The sequence below is a fragment of the Diceros bicornis genome, chromosome 18, assembly GCF_020826845.1.
Source record: "Diceros bicornis minor isolate mBicDic1 chromosome 18, mDicBic1.mat.cur, whole genome shotgun sequence".
Classification (NCBI taxonomy): domain Eukaryota; kingdom Metazoa; phylum Chordata; class Mammalia; order Perissodactyla; family Rhinocerotidae; genus Diceros; species Diceros bicornis.
In genome coordinates this window covers 610,228-624,909 of record NC_080757.1, presented here as the reverse complement: position 1 = coordinate 624,909, position 14,682 = coordinate 610,228, and the positions used below count along the sequence as shown (strand labels likewise).

The 14,682-nt window shown below is 54.0% G+C and overlaps 1 protein-coding gene across 8 annotated transcripts in view; it reads right to left on the bottom strand.

Annotated features, from left to right (window-relative positions):
- MPRIP (myosin phosphatase Rho interacting protein) overlaps positions 1–14,682 on the bottom strand; it is a 140,906-nt gene that overhangs the window by 52,912 nt on the left and 73,312 nt on the right. For all 8 annotated transcript variants that reach the window (XM_058559491.1, XM_058559496.1, XM_058559497.1 and 5 more), the window contains one exon: positions 3,450–3,601. In XM_058559491.1, coding sequence (XP_058415474.1) covers positions 3,450–3,601 — 152 coding nt within the window. The remainder of the gene's footprint in view (positions 1–3,449; positions 3,602–14,682) is intronic.

The window sequence follows — 14,682 nt, the reverse complement described above, 5'->3', positions numbered from 1 at the left end:
ACCCTCAGTCCCTGTGCAGTGGCGCTGTGGCTGGAGGCTGAGAGATGCTGGGCCCAAGAACAGATGACGGAACGTGGCCCCTGCACTCGAATTTCTCACGGAAGCCCAGTAGGAAGCGTCTCACATTATCCAGATGTGTGAATGTTAAAATATACCCAGGGAAGAGAGGCGAGGGGTGAACATGGACACGGACTGGTGGCAGATGTGGGCACCAGGGACGTGGTCAAGCAGCCTCCCTAACTCTGAAGGCAGAGCCAGGAAGAGTGAGAATGGGGGGCGCAGAGCTGAAAGGCAGGGGTACAGAGGAGAGGGGAAGCTCAGACCCAGCCCAGCTGGAGGGCACAGAAGAGTCCCCACTGCCAACTCCCACCTAATCCCACCTGCTCTAAAAGAGCTGTGCGAAGTTGTGCCCGGAACATCCCGGAGGCACCCTCCTGGCATGAGGAACTGGGAAAGAGGGCCGGCCCGGTGGTGCAAGCAGTTAAGTGCGCACGCTCCGCTTTGGTGGCCCGGGGTTCGCAGGTTCAGATCCCGGGCGTGCACCGACGCACCGCTTGTCAAGCCAGGCTGTGGCAGTGTCCCACGTAACGTAGAGGAAGATGGGCACAGATGTTAGCCCAGGGCCAATCTTCCTCAGCAAAAAGAGCAGGATTGCATCAGATGTTAGCTCAGGGCTGATCTTCCTCACAAAAAAAAAAAAAAAAGAAGGAACTGGGAAAGAGAACTGCTGACTCTCACCATGCAACTCCGGGGGAAACGCGGCTGCCTCAGGCCGTTTAGGGGTATCAGTTCAGAGAAGACCCGGAAAGAAGGCTGGATGGACTGTTCCCAACTCCTCCCTCTCTAAGTTGGCCTGGAGGAAGTGTTGCACCTCTTTAGGGACCCGAGCGGTTAGACCCATCTCGGGGCCCCAGAATCCACAGATGAGGTTACTCGGCAAAGGAGCTGTGCCAGGCAGTGAGACCCCGGAGGCTACAAAGGAAGCCAAAGGAAGGGTGTCCGTCTAAGAAGCGAGAGAAGGTGGAGGCAGAAGTCTGTCCCCAAGGCATACTGCCCCACCTGATTCCCTAAAGAAGGCCAAGTGTCCCCGCGGGTGGGGAAGATGAAGAAGCCGTCTCGCTGAGAGCCCTGCCTATTGGGTAGGAACGAGAGAGGCCCAGACCCAGGAGGAGGAGAGGGGAAAGGCATCAGGTGACTTGCTCTGGCTCTGGGTATGCCACTAGGCCACTGCACGAGCCTCGCCCCTCAGGACTGCCCAGCTTACATGTGGGACCCCAAGGGCACCCTCATTAGGTACCTCAGCCTGCTAACGACCTTGTCTACCCAAGCTGCATGGGAATGGCAGGCCCCGAACATGCACACAGAAGTAACCACAGGAGAGGGGCTCAGGACAGAGCCGAGGATCCCTGGCCTGTCCCAAGCACCTGACGGTAAGACTTAGGCCACTCGCTGGAGGCATCATCAAATGCCAGACGTCGTCACTCTCCAAATGCCATGTGGCACCACTCCATCCCTGACCTGGGCCCCAGCTCACACACTCCCTACCTGCCCTGGGGACCTTGGACACCCCTTTCCCACCCCTTCTGTCACCCAGACCCCTCTCAGGACCCAGCTCCCGAGGTGAGGGCTAGATTTCCCCAAGGAATCCAGTTGGGCAGTAGAACCTCAGCCCAGGTGCGCCTGCCAGACAAGGCTGCAGCAGCAAGTGTGAACCAAGAAGTGCCAACTGTTCCATGTTGCCACTCACATCCGGAGGGTGCCCTCGGTCAGGCACCCTCATTTCTAGAGCATCAGTCTTCCAACTGTAGAATGAGGGCTCTGTAAAAGCACTTTACACTCCAAAATTGTATGGTTCTAGGATTAAGACCAGGGAGAAGTAGTCAGAGTGGTCCTCTTGTTTGCTCATAGGAGTCAGAAATGCAAACCTGCCTCTCTCCAGGGAGGAACTCAGGGCAAGCTGGCATCCCCAGTGTGGGCCACCAGGCCCCTCTGCAGCACAGCTCTGGTGTCTGCTCCACCCCCACCATGGCGTGGATTTGAACTTAGCAAAAACTGGGGACCACTTCCTCACGTGGCAGACTTGGCCAGGGCTCCAGCCAAGATACTGAAGCCCAGGCCAGCGCTCACAGAAGTCTTTTATTTATTGAAACCAAAGGGCTTCACATTCTAATTCCCTCTACTCTGCGCTGCAATCATCAGCCTGGTCCCTCTAACCCCCCTGGATTTACTTTCTCCCAAGGCCTTCTCAGCCTCATCTGTCGCCTTCTCAGCCTTAAAGGACAGAGGGATTCAGAAGGATTCTCCAAGATCTCGTGCCCCAGCTCCTGGCCAGGCCTGCGGTGCCTGCTCCCTGTGCACGGACCCAATGTGGCTGGGCCACACAGGGCTGGTAACAGAGACCTGGGGGTAGGGGCTCCAGGAAGGCAGACGCTTCTGCCTTCTCATGGGCTCAGGAGCATGGAGCTTCGCCCCCTGAACTGTTGGCCATCTGGAAACCTGGGCCCCCCTTCCACTTCTCAGGGCTTCCCCTACGCCTCTGCACAGGGCATGCTCAGGAGAGTGGTGTGATCCAGACACTTTCTGTTCTTTCCACTCAGACAAAGAAGCCAGGGCGTGCAGCAGCACTTAAGTGACTCCTGTGTGCGGGCACTGGAGACAAGGAACAAGACATGGCCTCCACTCTCAAGGGCCTACCACTGGCTGAGGAAGCTGAACATGCACACAATGTCCATTTTCTGTAAGAGCCAGGTGACAGAGCCAAGTGCCTCCTGGGGGAGGGCATCCTGGAAGAGTGGACACTCAGGCTGACTCTAACAGCCTGGAGGATGGAGGGGTCATTCCAGACTGAGGGAAGGGCGGGAGTGAAGGCACAGAGGTGGGAGGCAACAGGTGGATGTGTGGCGATAAACAGCTCCATGCTGAGGGACAAAAGGGCAGTGGGGGTGGGGCTGGAGGACTGGGAAAGGGCCCCCCAAGGCCAGCCAAGGAACTTGGACTTTGCTTCCAGGTGATGGGGTTTTAGGCAGGAGGAAGGCAAGGCTGGACGTGCTTTGGGGACTGAGTCCTTTGTGGCTGAGTAATAGAAGGTTGAGGTGCAGTTAGAATGGAGGTGGGAGACCAGTGAGAAGCCTGAGGAAGGTGTGGCAGTGCTGGAACCAGGGCAGTGTCAGCAGAGGGAGGCCCCCAGTAAGCAGGACGCAAGGGGGCAGCCTTGACAAGTGTGGAGACATGGAGATGAAGCAAAGGCACGTGGAGGGTGAGAGTGGTTTCTGGCGTGGTGACCGGACAAACGGTGGCACTGCAAAGGGAGAGAGGGGACTCAGAAGAGGAGACACACTTGGGAAAGAAAATGATGGTGATTCTGCCCAATGTGTGCCAAAGGGACCTGGCTCAAGGACCCGTGGGCAGCGGGGGAGTGCCTCCTCCCGCAGTGCGCAGAGCAGACTCACCCGCTGATGATCTCCTTGGTCTCTGCCCGGATGAAATGCTCCTTCTCAGGGGTCAGAATGCACAGGGAGAACTTCTGGCCCGTCCGGCCCTCCCCGTCCACCACGTCTGTGCACTGGTTCATATTGATGGTGCCCTGGGGGAGGGTTGTGGGCTGCAAAAAGAAGGGCAGGGAGTCACTCAGAGGCCAGCTCTAAGGGGGCAGAGTGAGGCAGCAGGGACTGTCCCGCATCCCCAGCCCTTTCCAACCCTCGCTGCTTCCTGACAGGCACCCGACCCTCTTGCTGCTCCATGGACCCCCAACTACAACAGAGGCATAGGGTATGCCCCAGCCCTCACAGCCTCCCTTCCACCTACCCATCCCCAGGCAGAAGTGGTGACAGGCCTGCTCTTTGCAGAGGACATCCAGCTGGACACTCCTTACTAGCTGGGAAACAATATCCCAGCTGGTACTGGGGGAAGGGGGAGAGACAGGAAGGGGACAGCTCCGTGAGGACAGCTGGGACGACAGAGGCGGCCAAGAGCCTGGTCTCAGAGGGGTTACTGATCCAAGAGAACAGTGAGAAAAAGCTCCAGAGGAGGTGGTTTCAAAATAGCAATGTTATTTTTAGAGGCAAGGAGGGAGCCAAAGAGAAGCCACATCCTTGAAGGCAGGCTGTGGGGCTGGCAGACCGGAGCCAGCACAGCATAAATGCTTTAGAGGTAGGCCAAGCCCACTCGGGGCGGGTGACCCCCAGCACCTGCAGGACTGCCCGTAAAGAGCGCTGCACGGCTGCCCGGCCAGCGCATGAACAACAAATAGTTACTTTTTTTCTTTTTCTCACAGCAAAAGCTGTTTAGACACTGAAAATAAGCATAGAAAACCAAAAACAAGAAAAGAAAGCTTTAAGAAATTCCTACTGAGGTGAAGCGTTAGCCAAGAGGACCTTCCTGAAGATGATTCGTTAGCCCTGTATCCTCTGGCCTCTCACTCCCCCAGACGCGAGAATGCTTTTGGAGAGGAGACAGGTCGCCATGGCTGCCAGGTGAGGCACTACCTTAGCGCTCCTCTCTGACAGCTCTCGCAGGGAGGGGAGCCTTGGCCAGGACCCCAGGCAGCTGGAGGGACAGGCTCTGACTCCCACCCCACCTCTGGGGCAGCTGCCAGCCTCCCTCTGAGTTCCCCCAAGAGCCCGGCACTTCTTGGTCCCGTTCCTAGAGAAGCAGCAGGGGGAGAAAAGGCCCACAGCAGCCAGCTGGGGGTGTCTCCCTCCTAGAGCTCTGAGAGGGGGTCCTACCCCCACCCAGCTGCGAGCTCCCCGCTGCCAGGGCAGAGGGAAGGGGCCCGTTCTGAAGATCAGGATGCTGGGTCTGGCGTGGATGCCAAGCTCAGATCAACTACTCCCCACTATGCTTTTTCATCTGTCAAATGAAAGGAAGCAGCTCCCAGACCCCTCCAGCTGGAATGCATATGATCTTCCTGGTACTTTCCAGGCCGACCTACAAGCTCTTCTCACCCACCACCACCTCCCTCCTCATCCCCTGGAGCCTGACTGTGGAGCCAGACCAGAGAGGTGCTGGGTTCCCAGAGCCCTGGCCCCGACAGACTGCCAGCTCGCTGGTCCACAGGCGGAGGAGAGAGCAAGCTTCCCAGCTCCAAAAACGCCTTTCCTTATGGGGCCTCTGGACTCAGCCCGTCCTCCTTGGGCCCCGCTCAGAATCGAGGGGGCAGGGCAGGGGGCCGGTGTGAGCTCACACAGGGGCTTCTGACTTCAGGTAGGGAAAGAGCATGCACCCTCCTATGTATTCAAAGTGCGTCCTGCTGCAGAACTGACCCCCAGGTGGGGACACGAGGAGGGGCAAAAGCCCCTCTTCTGAGGGTGGCCACACTCAGGCCAAGCCCAGCACTCTCCCTGAGTGAAGCGGCCTTGTAGTATCTCTTCCAGGCACGCCTAGGGAGTCCTTGAACTGGGAAAGGGAGCCGCTACAACCAAGCAGAGCGGGCATCTTCAGGAGCAGTGGGCAAGGGAGGTGGCCTGGGACCCACCCACCTGCCCCCTGGCTGAGGAGGCCCACATCACCTGGGGCCTGGCTCCCCCTCCCCAGATGAGTGCTGTTCCCACAGCCGCAGGACACACCTTCCAACCCAGGGCAAGACCTGCACAGTCCTTCTAGCCTTCCCAACCTCCTCATTCCAGCTCCTGCCCCTCCACTCTTCAGAAGTTCTAATCCTAGGCCTTCGTTGGCATCAGACGGTGCCCTGTCTGAATCCTCTTTGGGCACGAGAGGTGACCACTGCCTTCTTGGGACTCAGACTCCCCCAGGCAGAAGCACATGCTCCCTTGGCCCCAACAAGGCCACGGTTTCCCAGAGGCAGGTCCTCATGTCTGTGACACCAGGACACTAATGCCGTCGATCACTGTGAGGATTAAGGCCATGAGCTGCGAAGTCTGGGCAACCTAATGGACTCATTTCCAGAGTGAGCCAGGAGCGGGATCACAGAGTGAGGAGAGGGGACTGCAGAGGGGCTTTCCCACGGCAACATCTCCTCCTCGTCCTTGAGGCCCACCCCAACCCTGGGGCCCATGGTCTCACGATGCTTCCTGCAGACGCCCACCTCTGACACACAAATGCCCGGATTTGATCAGTTACCTGTGCAATGGCGCCAATACCTTATAAACTGTAACACATACGTAATACACACACAGGTAAGTTAAGTAGGGACAATAAAACACATCAACAGAAATTCTAATATTTTCTTTGCCCTGGATCACCTAATGGGCCCTCTGGAAGCACAACTCCTCTTTAGAGACTACCATCCCAAGGCTCGGGGTCGCAACACTGCTCACCGTCCCCTCCTGCACAGTAATTGTGTTCACTGGGCACATGGCCACCAGCTACAGATGAGATTTCCCAGCCGGCCCTGCAGCTGGACATGGTCAGGGGAGTCAGTCACCAACCACACTCTAAGGTTTCCAACAACCTCTCTGGGTCTCAGTCTCCTTGTGTGCAAAACGAGGCCTTGACCTTCTTCCAGAAGAGCTTTCAGAAGTGTCGATAAAAGGCAAAGACGTAACAAGCTAGGGCTGAAGGAAGTGAACGCTGACTTACTACCATGTGTCAGGTCTCAGCAGGTCTGCCTCTCACACCTCCTTAAACACCACTGACTGTGGGGCAGGCCTCACCTAAGCCTAGCACACATGCAGAAACGGGAGCAGAGAACAAGCAGTGGTCACAAAACAAGGCAAAATGCAACACTGGGCCCGGTCCGCGCTGACAAGTGCCCTGAAAACAGCCCCTCCACGAGGAGGCCCCGCCACCACCAGAGCTAGTAGTGGCACGTGCTGCGACGCCGCTCTTTGCCCTGTGCTTACTGAATGCCCTGGTCCCACACGTTCTCTCACCAACCACTCCCACCACCCTCTGAGGCCGGCAATACCATCACCTTGTCTGCTCCTTCATTACTCTGCATTCAGTGACATCTCCTGCACTCACAAGAGCTCAGGTGGATGCAACCACAGCCTCCAGCCTCCAGGCCTAGTCCAGCCCTCTCAGTGCTGTCCAGGAGCAGGCCACACCCATGCGCCTTCTCAGCACTCTGAGGAGGGAAGAGAACATACTCCTTAACGTCCCATTTCCTAGCGAGGCTGCACCTTGTGCTGGGAGAGCAAGGGCAAATAGCGAGGCTGGAGCCCAAATGCAGCCAGAGGGAACCCTCACCCCTAACGCTGTCAGCAGAGAAGCCAGCTCATCTGACGAGCTCCCTGCCCTGATTCTGCACCTCTAGAGGTCTGGAATCCAGGCTTCCTACGAGGCTCAGCGTCACCTAGTTTTGCTCGTTTCATTTTCCAAAAAAGGGATGGCTGTCTGCAGGCCATCCGACTCTGCTACGTTGCCAAGTTAGGAGTTCAGTCGTCAGCTGGCACTGTCACCGGATGGCCCTCCAGCCATCTGGGGGCCTCTGGTCCTCTTCTGGTCTCCACACCGCACTAGCTAAGATGGCAGAGCTGTTAGAGAGCTGAAGACTGTTTTAAGCATGAGGTGACCAAACAAGAGGGCAAAAGACAAGGGCCTCTCTCCAGGGACGCGAACACATCCGGCAGAGAACCCCGTCTTCCTCCCTTGTACTGCCCACCAACCCACCAGAGGCCAAAGGAACTTGTGCCCTCTGCAGCCAGGGCACCTGTCAGAGGCCCACTTAGGAAGATCCTACTACAGCAGCCTCACTATCGAGGACCCGCCAACCCACCACTGGCCCAAGCAGGTGTGCTTTAGATAAAACAGGCCTCTTCCATTTCTTGTTGGATCCTGGGAGTTTGGGAAGGTGGGCTTTTAAGAGCCAGACAGAAAGAATATGAAAGTAGGACGGAAATACAGAGAGGAGCTATGGACAGGGAGCCCTCTCGTCCAGGCAACTGTGCTTACTGAACCAGAGGCAGGGTGGTTGAGTGGAATGGGGACAGTCCATTCCATCCCCCAATCCCTCATTCAGATAAGAAAACAGAGACCCACAGAAACAAAGGCTTTCCCCCCAGGGCAAAGACGTGCTCACAAAATCTCAAGGTCAGAGAGTGCCTTTCAAGGTGAAGCCCAACCCCTCCACTGAGGTCCTGCAACAGTTCCTGTATTTCTCAACCTCATCTGACCGCGACTGACAGAGAACAAGGCATTTCACATTGGGACAATCACACATATGTGCACAGACACATACGGGAAATTACGGAACAACACTTTTACCACGTGCACTGAGTTCTGTATGACTGTTTTGTCATACTCACTGTGACCCACTCACGGAGCAGAAAAGCGCTCCACTGAGGACAGTGGTCAGCCAGCACATCCACACACTGCCAGGAGCAGGGGCTCAGTGTACTCCAGGCAGGGCATGAAGAAGAATCTACCCGTTAGGAGGAGCCACCACAGCAGGAATACAAATCATTTCCTGGGCCACACAGAGCTCCAAATAAGTAGTTACAAGTACCGACTCATTCATCCTGACGACTGCCCCAGGCGGCAGCACCATTACAGACCCAATTTACAGCTGTGCAAGTGGGGTCTCAGAGTGGTGACGGGACTTGGACTCCCCTGGGCCACCTGCAACAAGTCTGGGTGCTCCTTGGTGTCTTTTCTCCCTGGTCTTTGCAACTGTTTTGCACCAAGTCATGTCCAGAACCTAGCAGAACCTGTCGGTGGGCCATGAGGCTTGACCCAATAGGGGGCTTGCTGAGCCTGCCCTGCTCACAATGGGATCAGACAGGGCCTGGGCAGGAACATGACCTCCCCTGTCCTCCCCAAAGGGGACGGCAATGGGACCCAAGAGCTCCCTGAAGAGGCTGGAGGCTTATTTAGTCAGGCCACTTGAGCCGCGCCTAAGAAGAGGCCTCGTCCTTTCTTTGGGATTGAGGAGGTTGGATCTGAGCTCTCTACGGAAGGAAGGTGGCCCTTGGGGAGCACCTGCTCAGTACTGCACCCCATCACAGGCACCCCTGGAACCCCACGTCCTGGTCAGGCTCATAGAGATCATCTCCCGGCTCTTCCCGCTACTGCCAAGCTGCTCACAGAGCCCCGAGTCTAACGAATCATGAGTCCCTCTCTCAAGAGGCAGTGCTGCTGACCAGCCCAAATGCCACCCAGGTATAGAACGGGCCACCTGACTCGCCCTCCAAGGCCACAGTCCTCCCCAGTGAGCAGCACTCTTCTGACGGTATCCCCAGACCCCAAATCCTCGGAGGAAAGTGGAAAAACCCATGGAAAAGGGATCTTAAGACATACCCACGAGATCATGATCCCGCCCAGACCCTGAGTGAGCAAAGCCCCTGCCGGGGCCCTCTGACAGCTCAAAGCAGCCTCCTGCCAACCTCAGCCAGGGGGCCTGGGGCAGCCGGGATGGACAAGGGGCCGCAGGAGGTGCCCACCGGGCAGAACTTCCTTACTCCCATTGCTCGCATGGCAAGAAGCCATCAAAGCCCCCTGCCCAGTCAGCCTCCCGCGTGTTCTACAATCCTCGAGGTTTATGGGGCAGCTGCACAACCATCTTCCACACTGGAGCCACCAGCTGCACAGAGCAGCCCCGAGGCTGAGACGTCCTGTTGTCTTGTTACAAGTCCTCGGGTGTCAGGGCTGTTTCCTCGATTTCACATGGCCTCCTCGGAGGGAGCTGTGATTCTGCACTCTCCTTGCTCTTTAGGTCTCCAACACGAAACTTACCTGCTACAACTCAGCTGCCCCCGAAGGACGCCTGGAGTGCGGAATCCGTCACCTGGGCGCCCATCACCCCAGGACAGGAGGGAGGGCAGGATCCAAAGACAACTGTGCTCCCAGTCCCTTGTTCCCCGCAGAGGGTCAAAGATCTAATGTAGACTCCGGGCTGTACGTGTCCAGAACCCACTAGCCAAGAACAGCCCACTCTGAGAACAGAATCCTAGCTCTGCCACTTGCCACCTCTGTAATCTTGGGCTAGTTACAAATTGTGAGCCTCAGTTTCCACAAGTGTGCAATGGGGGTAAAAATATCCCTCTCTTCAAATGGAAAATGGAGCAGCTGCTGTGGAAGATAGTTGGGTAGTTCCTCATAAAGTTAAAAACGGAATTACCATCTGACCCAGCAATTCTACTTCTAGGTTTATACCCCAAAGAACTGAAAATAGGTATTCAAACAAAAATTTGTCCACAAATGTTTGTAGCAGCATTATTGACAATAACTAAAAGGTAGAAAGAGCCTAAATGTCCATTAATGGATGAACGGACAAACAAAATGTGGTATATCCATACAAGAGAGTATTATTCAATGATAAAATAATGAAATACTGTCATGTGCTTCAATATGGACGAACTTTGAAAACATTATGCTAAGTGAAGGAAGTAAAGACACAGAAGGACAAATATTATATGATTCAATTTTGATGAAATATCCAGAATAGGCAAATCCATAGAGACAGATGAATGGTTGCCAGGGGCTGGGTGGAGGAGTGGGAAATGAGGAGTGACGGCTTAATGGGTATGGGATTTCCATTTGAAATGAGGAAATGATGAGTTCCATTTCCATATGGAACTAGATAGTGGTGATGGTTGCACAACATTATAAGTGTACTAAATGCCACTGAACTGTACACTTTAAAGTGGTTAAAGTGATGAATTTTTACATTATGTGTATTTTACACAATAAAAGAAATCCATCACCTCATAGAGCTGTCACGAGACTAGAGATGACACTACTCACATGAAGCAAGGGTTCAGGGCTGGGTTCACAACCCAGGCTGCTTCCCCTCCTGTTTCTTAGTGCACGCACACACACCCCCCACACCAAGGCAAGCGAGCGGCAGGAAGAAGACAATTTATTCAATACCTTTTTCCCTGAGTGCTCACCACAGGAGGAAGCTGGCAGGGTTTGAAGAGAGAAAACTGGCCCAGCTGGACTGGAAGGAGCTCTAGGCATCACAGACTGTCCTCTCCCTGAGAAGGGAGGGAAAGCCAGGCCTCCCTGCCGACACCAGAGGCCAGCTGCAGGCCCTAAGATGGCGAAGAGTAGGCTCTTGAAAATGACAGGCCAAACAAAGTTATCCAAGAGCAGCCAAGCAGCTCACGAATGCTCTCCATGCCTCGCCGGCCTCCATCTTGAGGCCCTGGGGAAGATAAGAATCTGGTTTCCCGGCCACACTTCAGCAGGGGTAGAAGGGGTCTGCCTTTCCGCAGAGCACCAGACACTTCACCTGCCCTGCATCCCATCCCTCCTCCCCACGAGGAGGCACAGGCAGGCCCAGGTCTGAGCATTGCACCCTCCTCTTTCTCACTGCCCACCCTCCAATCATCCCACTGCCCAGTGATCCAAATCGAGTCCAGGAGGTGGGAGCCTCCAACCTGGGATTTGTTCTGTGGGGGGCCACAGCAGAAGCAGCTGATATACGGCGGTCAGGTCCATGGATTCTATTCTCCTACGCACGGTGCTCAGCTCCTCAGCACTGTTCAACAGGAAGAACCCAGGACGAGGCCAGCTTCGGTCATGCTGGTCTCTCTGTGGCTGTCAGTACTGGCCCCAGAACGACCTTTCAGGAGCACCAATCTGCCCAGGCCATCCTCTGCCTCAGCTTCTCCAATGACCTCAAGCCCTGTGTTTGAGGCCTTCAACCGCCCGGCCGCACCACCTGCAGCTGCCCACAGGCCTGGGCAGCTCTCAGCCAGCAAGTGCTCCTATCCCTGGGAGGTTCCCCTTTCAGGATTGGGCTCTGGCCTCATCCGGGGGCAGTGTGGGCTTTCTGAGGCCTTCGGGGCTTCCATGGATTCAGCAGAAAGAGACCCAGAAAACGGAGGGGCACTGGCTAATCCCAAGCAGCAACAGGAGCTGCTGTGTCCAGTGTGGTGCCCACACTGGGGCTGTGGCCTCAGAGCTGCGGGAAGAGGAGGGACAAGACAAGTGAGCTCGACGCTGGACATCCTCAATTGCTCTGGGGCAGCTGATGCAGTGCTGTGGAAATGATCCATTCAGGGCTTTGTCAACTAGCCAAACTCTCTGCCTTCGTGGGGCGTTGTTAAGGTTGGCTAAACTTATTTCTTTTTTTTGTTTTTTTGTGAGGAGGACTAGCCCTGAGCTAACATCCGACGCCAGTCCTCCCCTTTGTTCTTTAGGAAGACTGGCCCTGGGCTAACATCCGTGCCCATCCTCCTCTACTTTATATGGGACGCCGCCACAGCATGGCTTAACAAGCAGTGCGTCAGTGCACGCCCGGGATCTGAACCTGCGAACCCCGGGCCGCCGCAGCGGAACACGTGCACTTAACCACTGCGCCACCGGGTAGCCCTAAACTTATTTCTTTAAGCGAGAAAAGAACACAATAAGGACCCTATTCACTTGCTGTCAAGGCCAGGAAGTTCCTTCTCACACCTGCTGTGCAAGACCTGTCTGCTGGCTTGGACCGCTGGCTGGGCAGCAAGACACCCAGGCTCATACCAAGCAGCCAAGGGCCCTCTGCCAGGGGAGTTTTCCTTGAGAAGACACTGCCACCCAGCTAAGGTCCACCTTGCTCCTAAGACTAGGGGCAGGGGAACACAGGGAGGAACAGCTCTCATTCTCCTCGCTCCACTCAAGCAGCAGGAGCAGGACTCCACAAGAACCAGGTGCCCACCATACCATATACAACTGGATCAAAGACCATAATGTAAGAGCAGAAGCTATAAAACTCTTAGAAGACCAAGGGTAACAGCTTCATAACATTGGATTTGACAATGATTTCTTGGCTATCGCACCAAAAGCAAAGGCAATAAAAGAAAAAATAGACAAACAAGACTTCATCAAAATTAAAAACTTTTGTACGTGTAAGGACACTATCAAAAGAGTGAAAAGACAACCCACAGAACGGGAGAAAATATTTTCAAATCACATATCTGATAAAGGATTAATATCCAGAATATACAGAGAACTCCTATAAATCAACAGCAAAAAAACAAACAATTAATAACTGGGCTAAAGACCTGAACAGACATTTCTCCGAAGAAGACATACAAATGGCCAATAAGCACATGAAAAAATTCTCAACATCATTAGTTATTAGTGAAATGCAAATTAAAACCACAGTGAGATACCACTTCACACCTACTAGGATGGTTATGATAAAAAAACTCTGAAAATAACAAGTGTTGACAAGGATATAAAGAAATTAGAACACTTGTACATTGCTGGTGGGAAGATAAAATCATACAGCCGCTGTGGAAAACAGTTGGGCAGTTCCTAAAAAATTAAACACAGAATTACCACATCATCCAGCAAGTCCACTTCCACGTATATACCAGAAGAACTGAAAGCAGAGTCTCACACAGATATCTGCACACTCATGTTCACAGCAGCATTATTCACAATAGCCAAAAGGTAGAAACACCCCAAGTGTCTACTGATGGATGAACAGATAAACAAAATGTGGTCTATACATACAATGGAATATTATTCAGCCATAAAAAGGAAAGCAATTCTGACACATGCTCCAACATGGATGAACCCGGAAAACATTATCTTAAACGAAATACACCAGACACAAAAGGACAAATATTAGTGTTTAATTGGCACGGAGTTTCAGTTTAGGAAGAAGAAAAAGTTCTAAAGATGGATGGTGGTGATGGTTGCACAACAATGTGAATGTACTTAATGCCACTAAAGTGTGCACTTAAAAATGGTTAAGGTGCTAAATTTTGTTATGCGTACCTGGAAATGCACACACACACACACATACACATACACAAAGAACCGGGTGTCTAGGCCAACTTGGATTCCTGAGTTGGGAATAAAAACAACATGAACAGGGAAACAGGTAGAAAGAAACGCCTCATTTAAGCCAACACACTCCTTGTGTGGAACTGGAAGGTGGTCATTCTATAGATGGAGCCCGCCCAACTCTGGCCCAACTCACAGTGGCCTCCCGCGAGCCCTTCCCAGTGGGCACAGACCTCAACTCTCCTACCCACCAGCTTCCTAGCTCTCCCCATTTCCAATCCTCAGTTCAAGGGCAGGAGCAGTGGCCCCCCTACAGCATGGGCCCCCGGAATCCTGCTGCTCCCCTCTCCTATAGGGTATCAATACCCCACACCATGGCCAGACCTGGATGATGTAAGAACTATTTTCCTGGAAGGCGTGGTGATCTCAGGTAGACACAAGCACCCATTATAGGTACGGGCCTTCTGATGTAAACAGGACTGTACAGTTCAGCACACTGGCCTGGTCTGCCCCGGAGCCAGGAAGCTCACTTCCTTAGCTTTAGTCCTTGAAGTCAATCCATCTCCTTCCCCATCAATGGAACCACTACACCCTGCCTTTATAGTTCTGCCTTTCCTGGTTTCTACCTGGCACCTATGTCCCATCCTCCCCAGTTCTTCTCCCTGCAAAAATGTCCCCCGTCTCAGCCTCTGCCCTTGGTGAGTCACACAGTCTTTGGGAGCAGACCTAGAAGACTCTTGGAGGAGTTATCACGTTATCACCTGTCTGATTCACATCTGGACCTGTGGGCTTGTGACCCCTGCCTAAGTTCTCGGCTCTGACTCTAGTTCTACTTTACATTTATAATCACATCTACTGATAGGGAGAGAAGAAGTCTTTAAGGCTCTGCCTAAAAAACCATGTAATCACCTGAGAACTCACTAGACAAATGTCTGGGTACAGACGACAGGCACTTACTGAGCACCTGCTCTGTGCAGGGCACTGTGGCTGGTGCTGGGGACAGAGACGAGAACAGGACAAAGGCTGCTCTTGGAAAAGTGCACTTCATCCTTGTGGTGATGA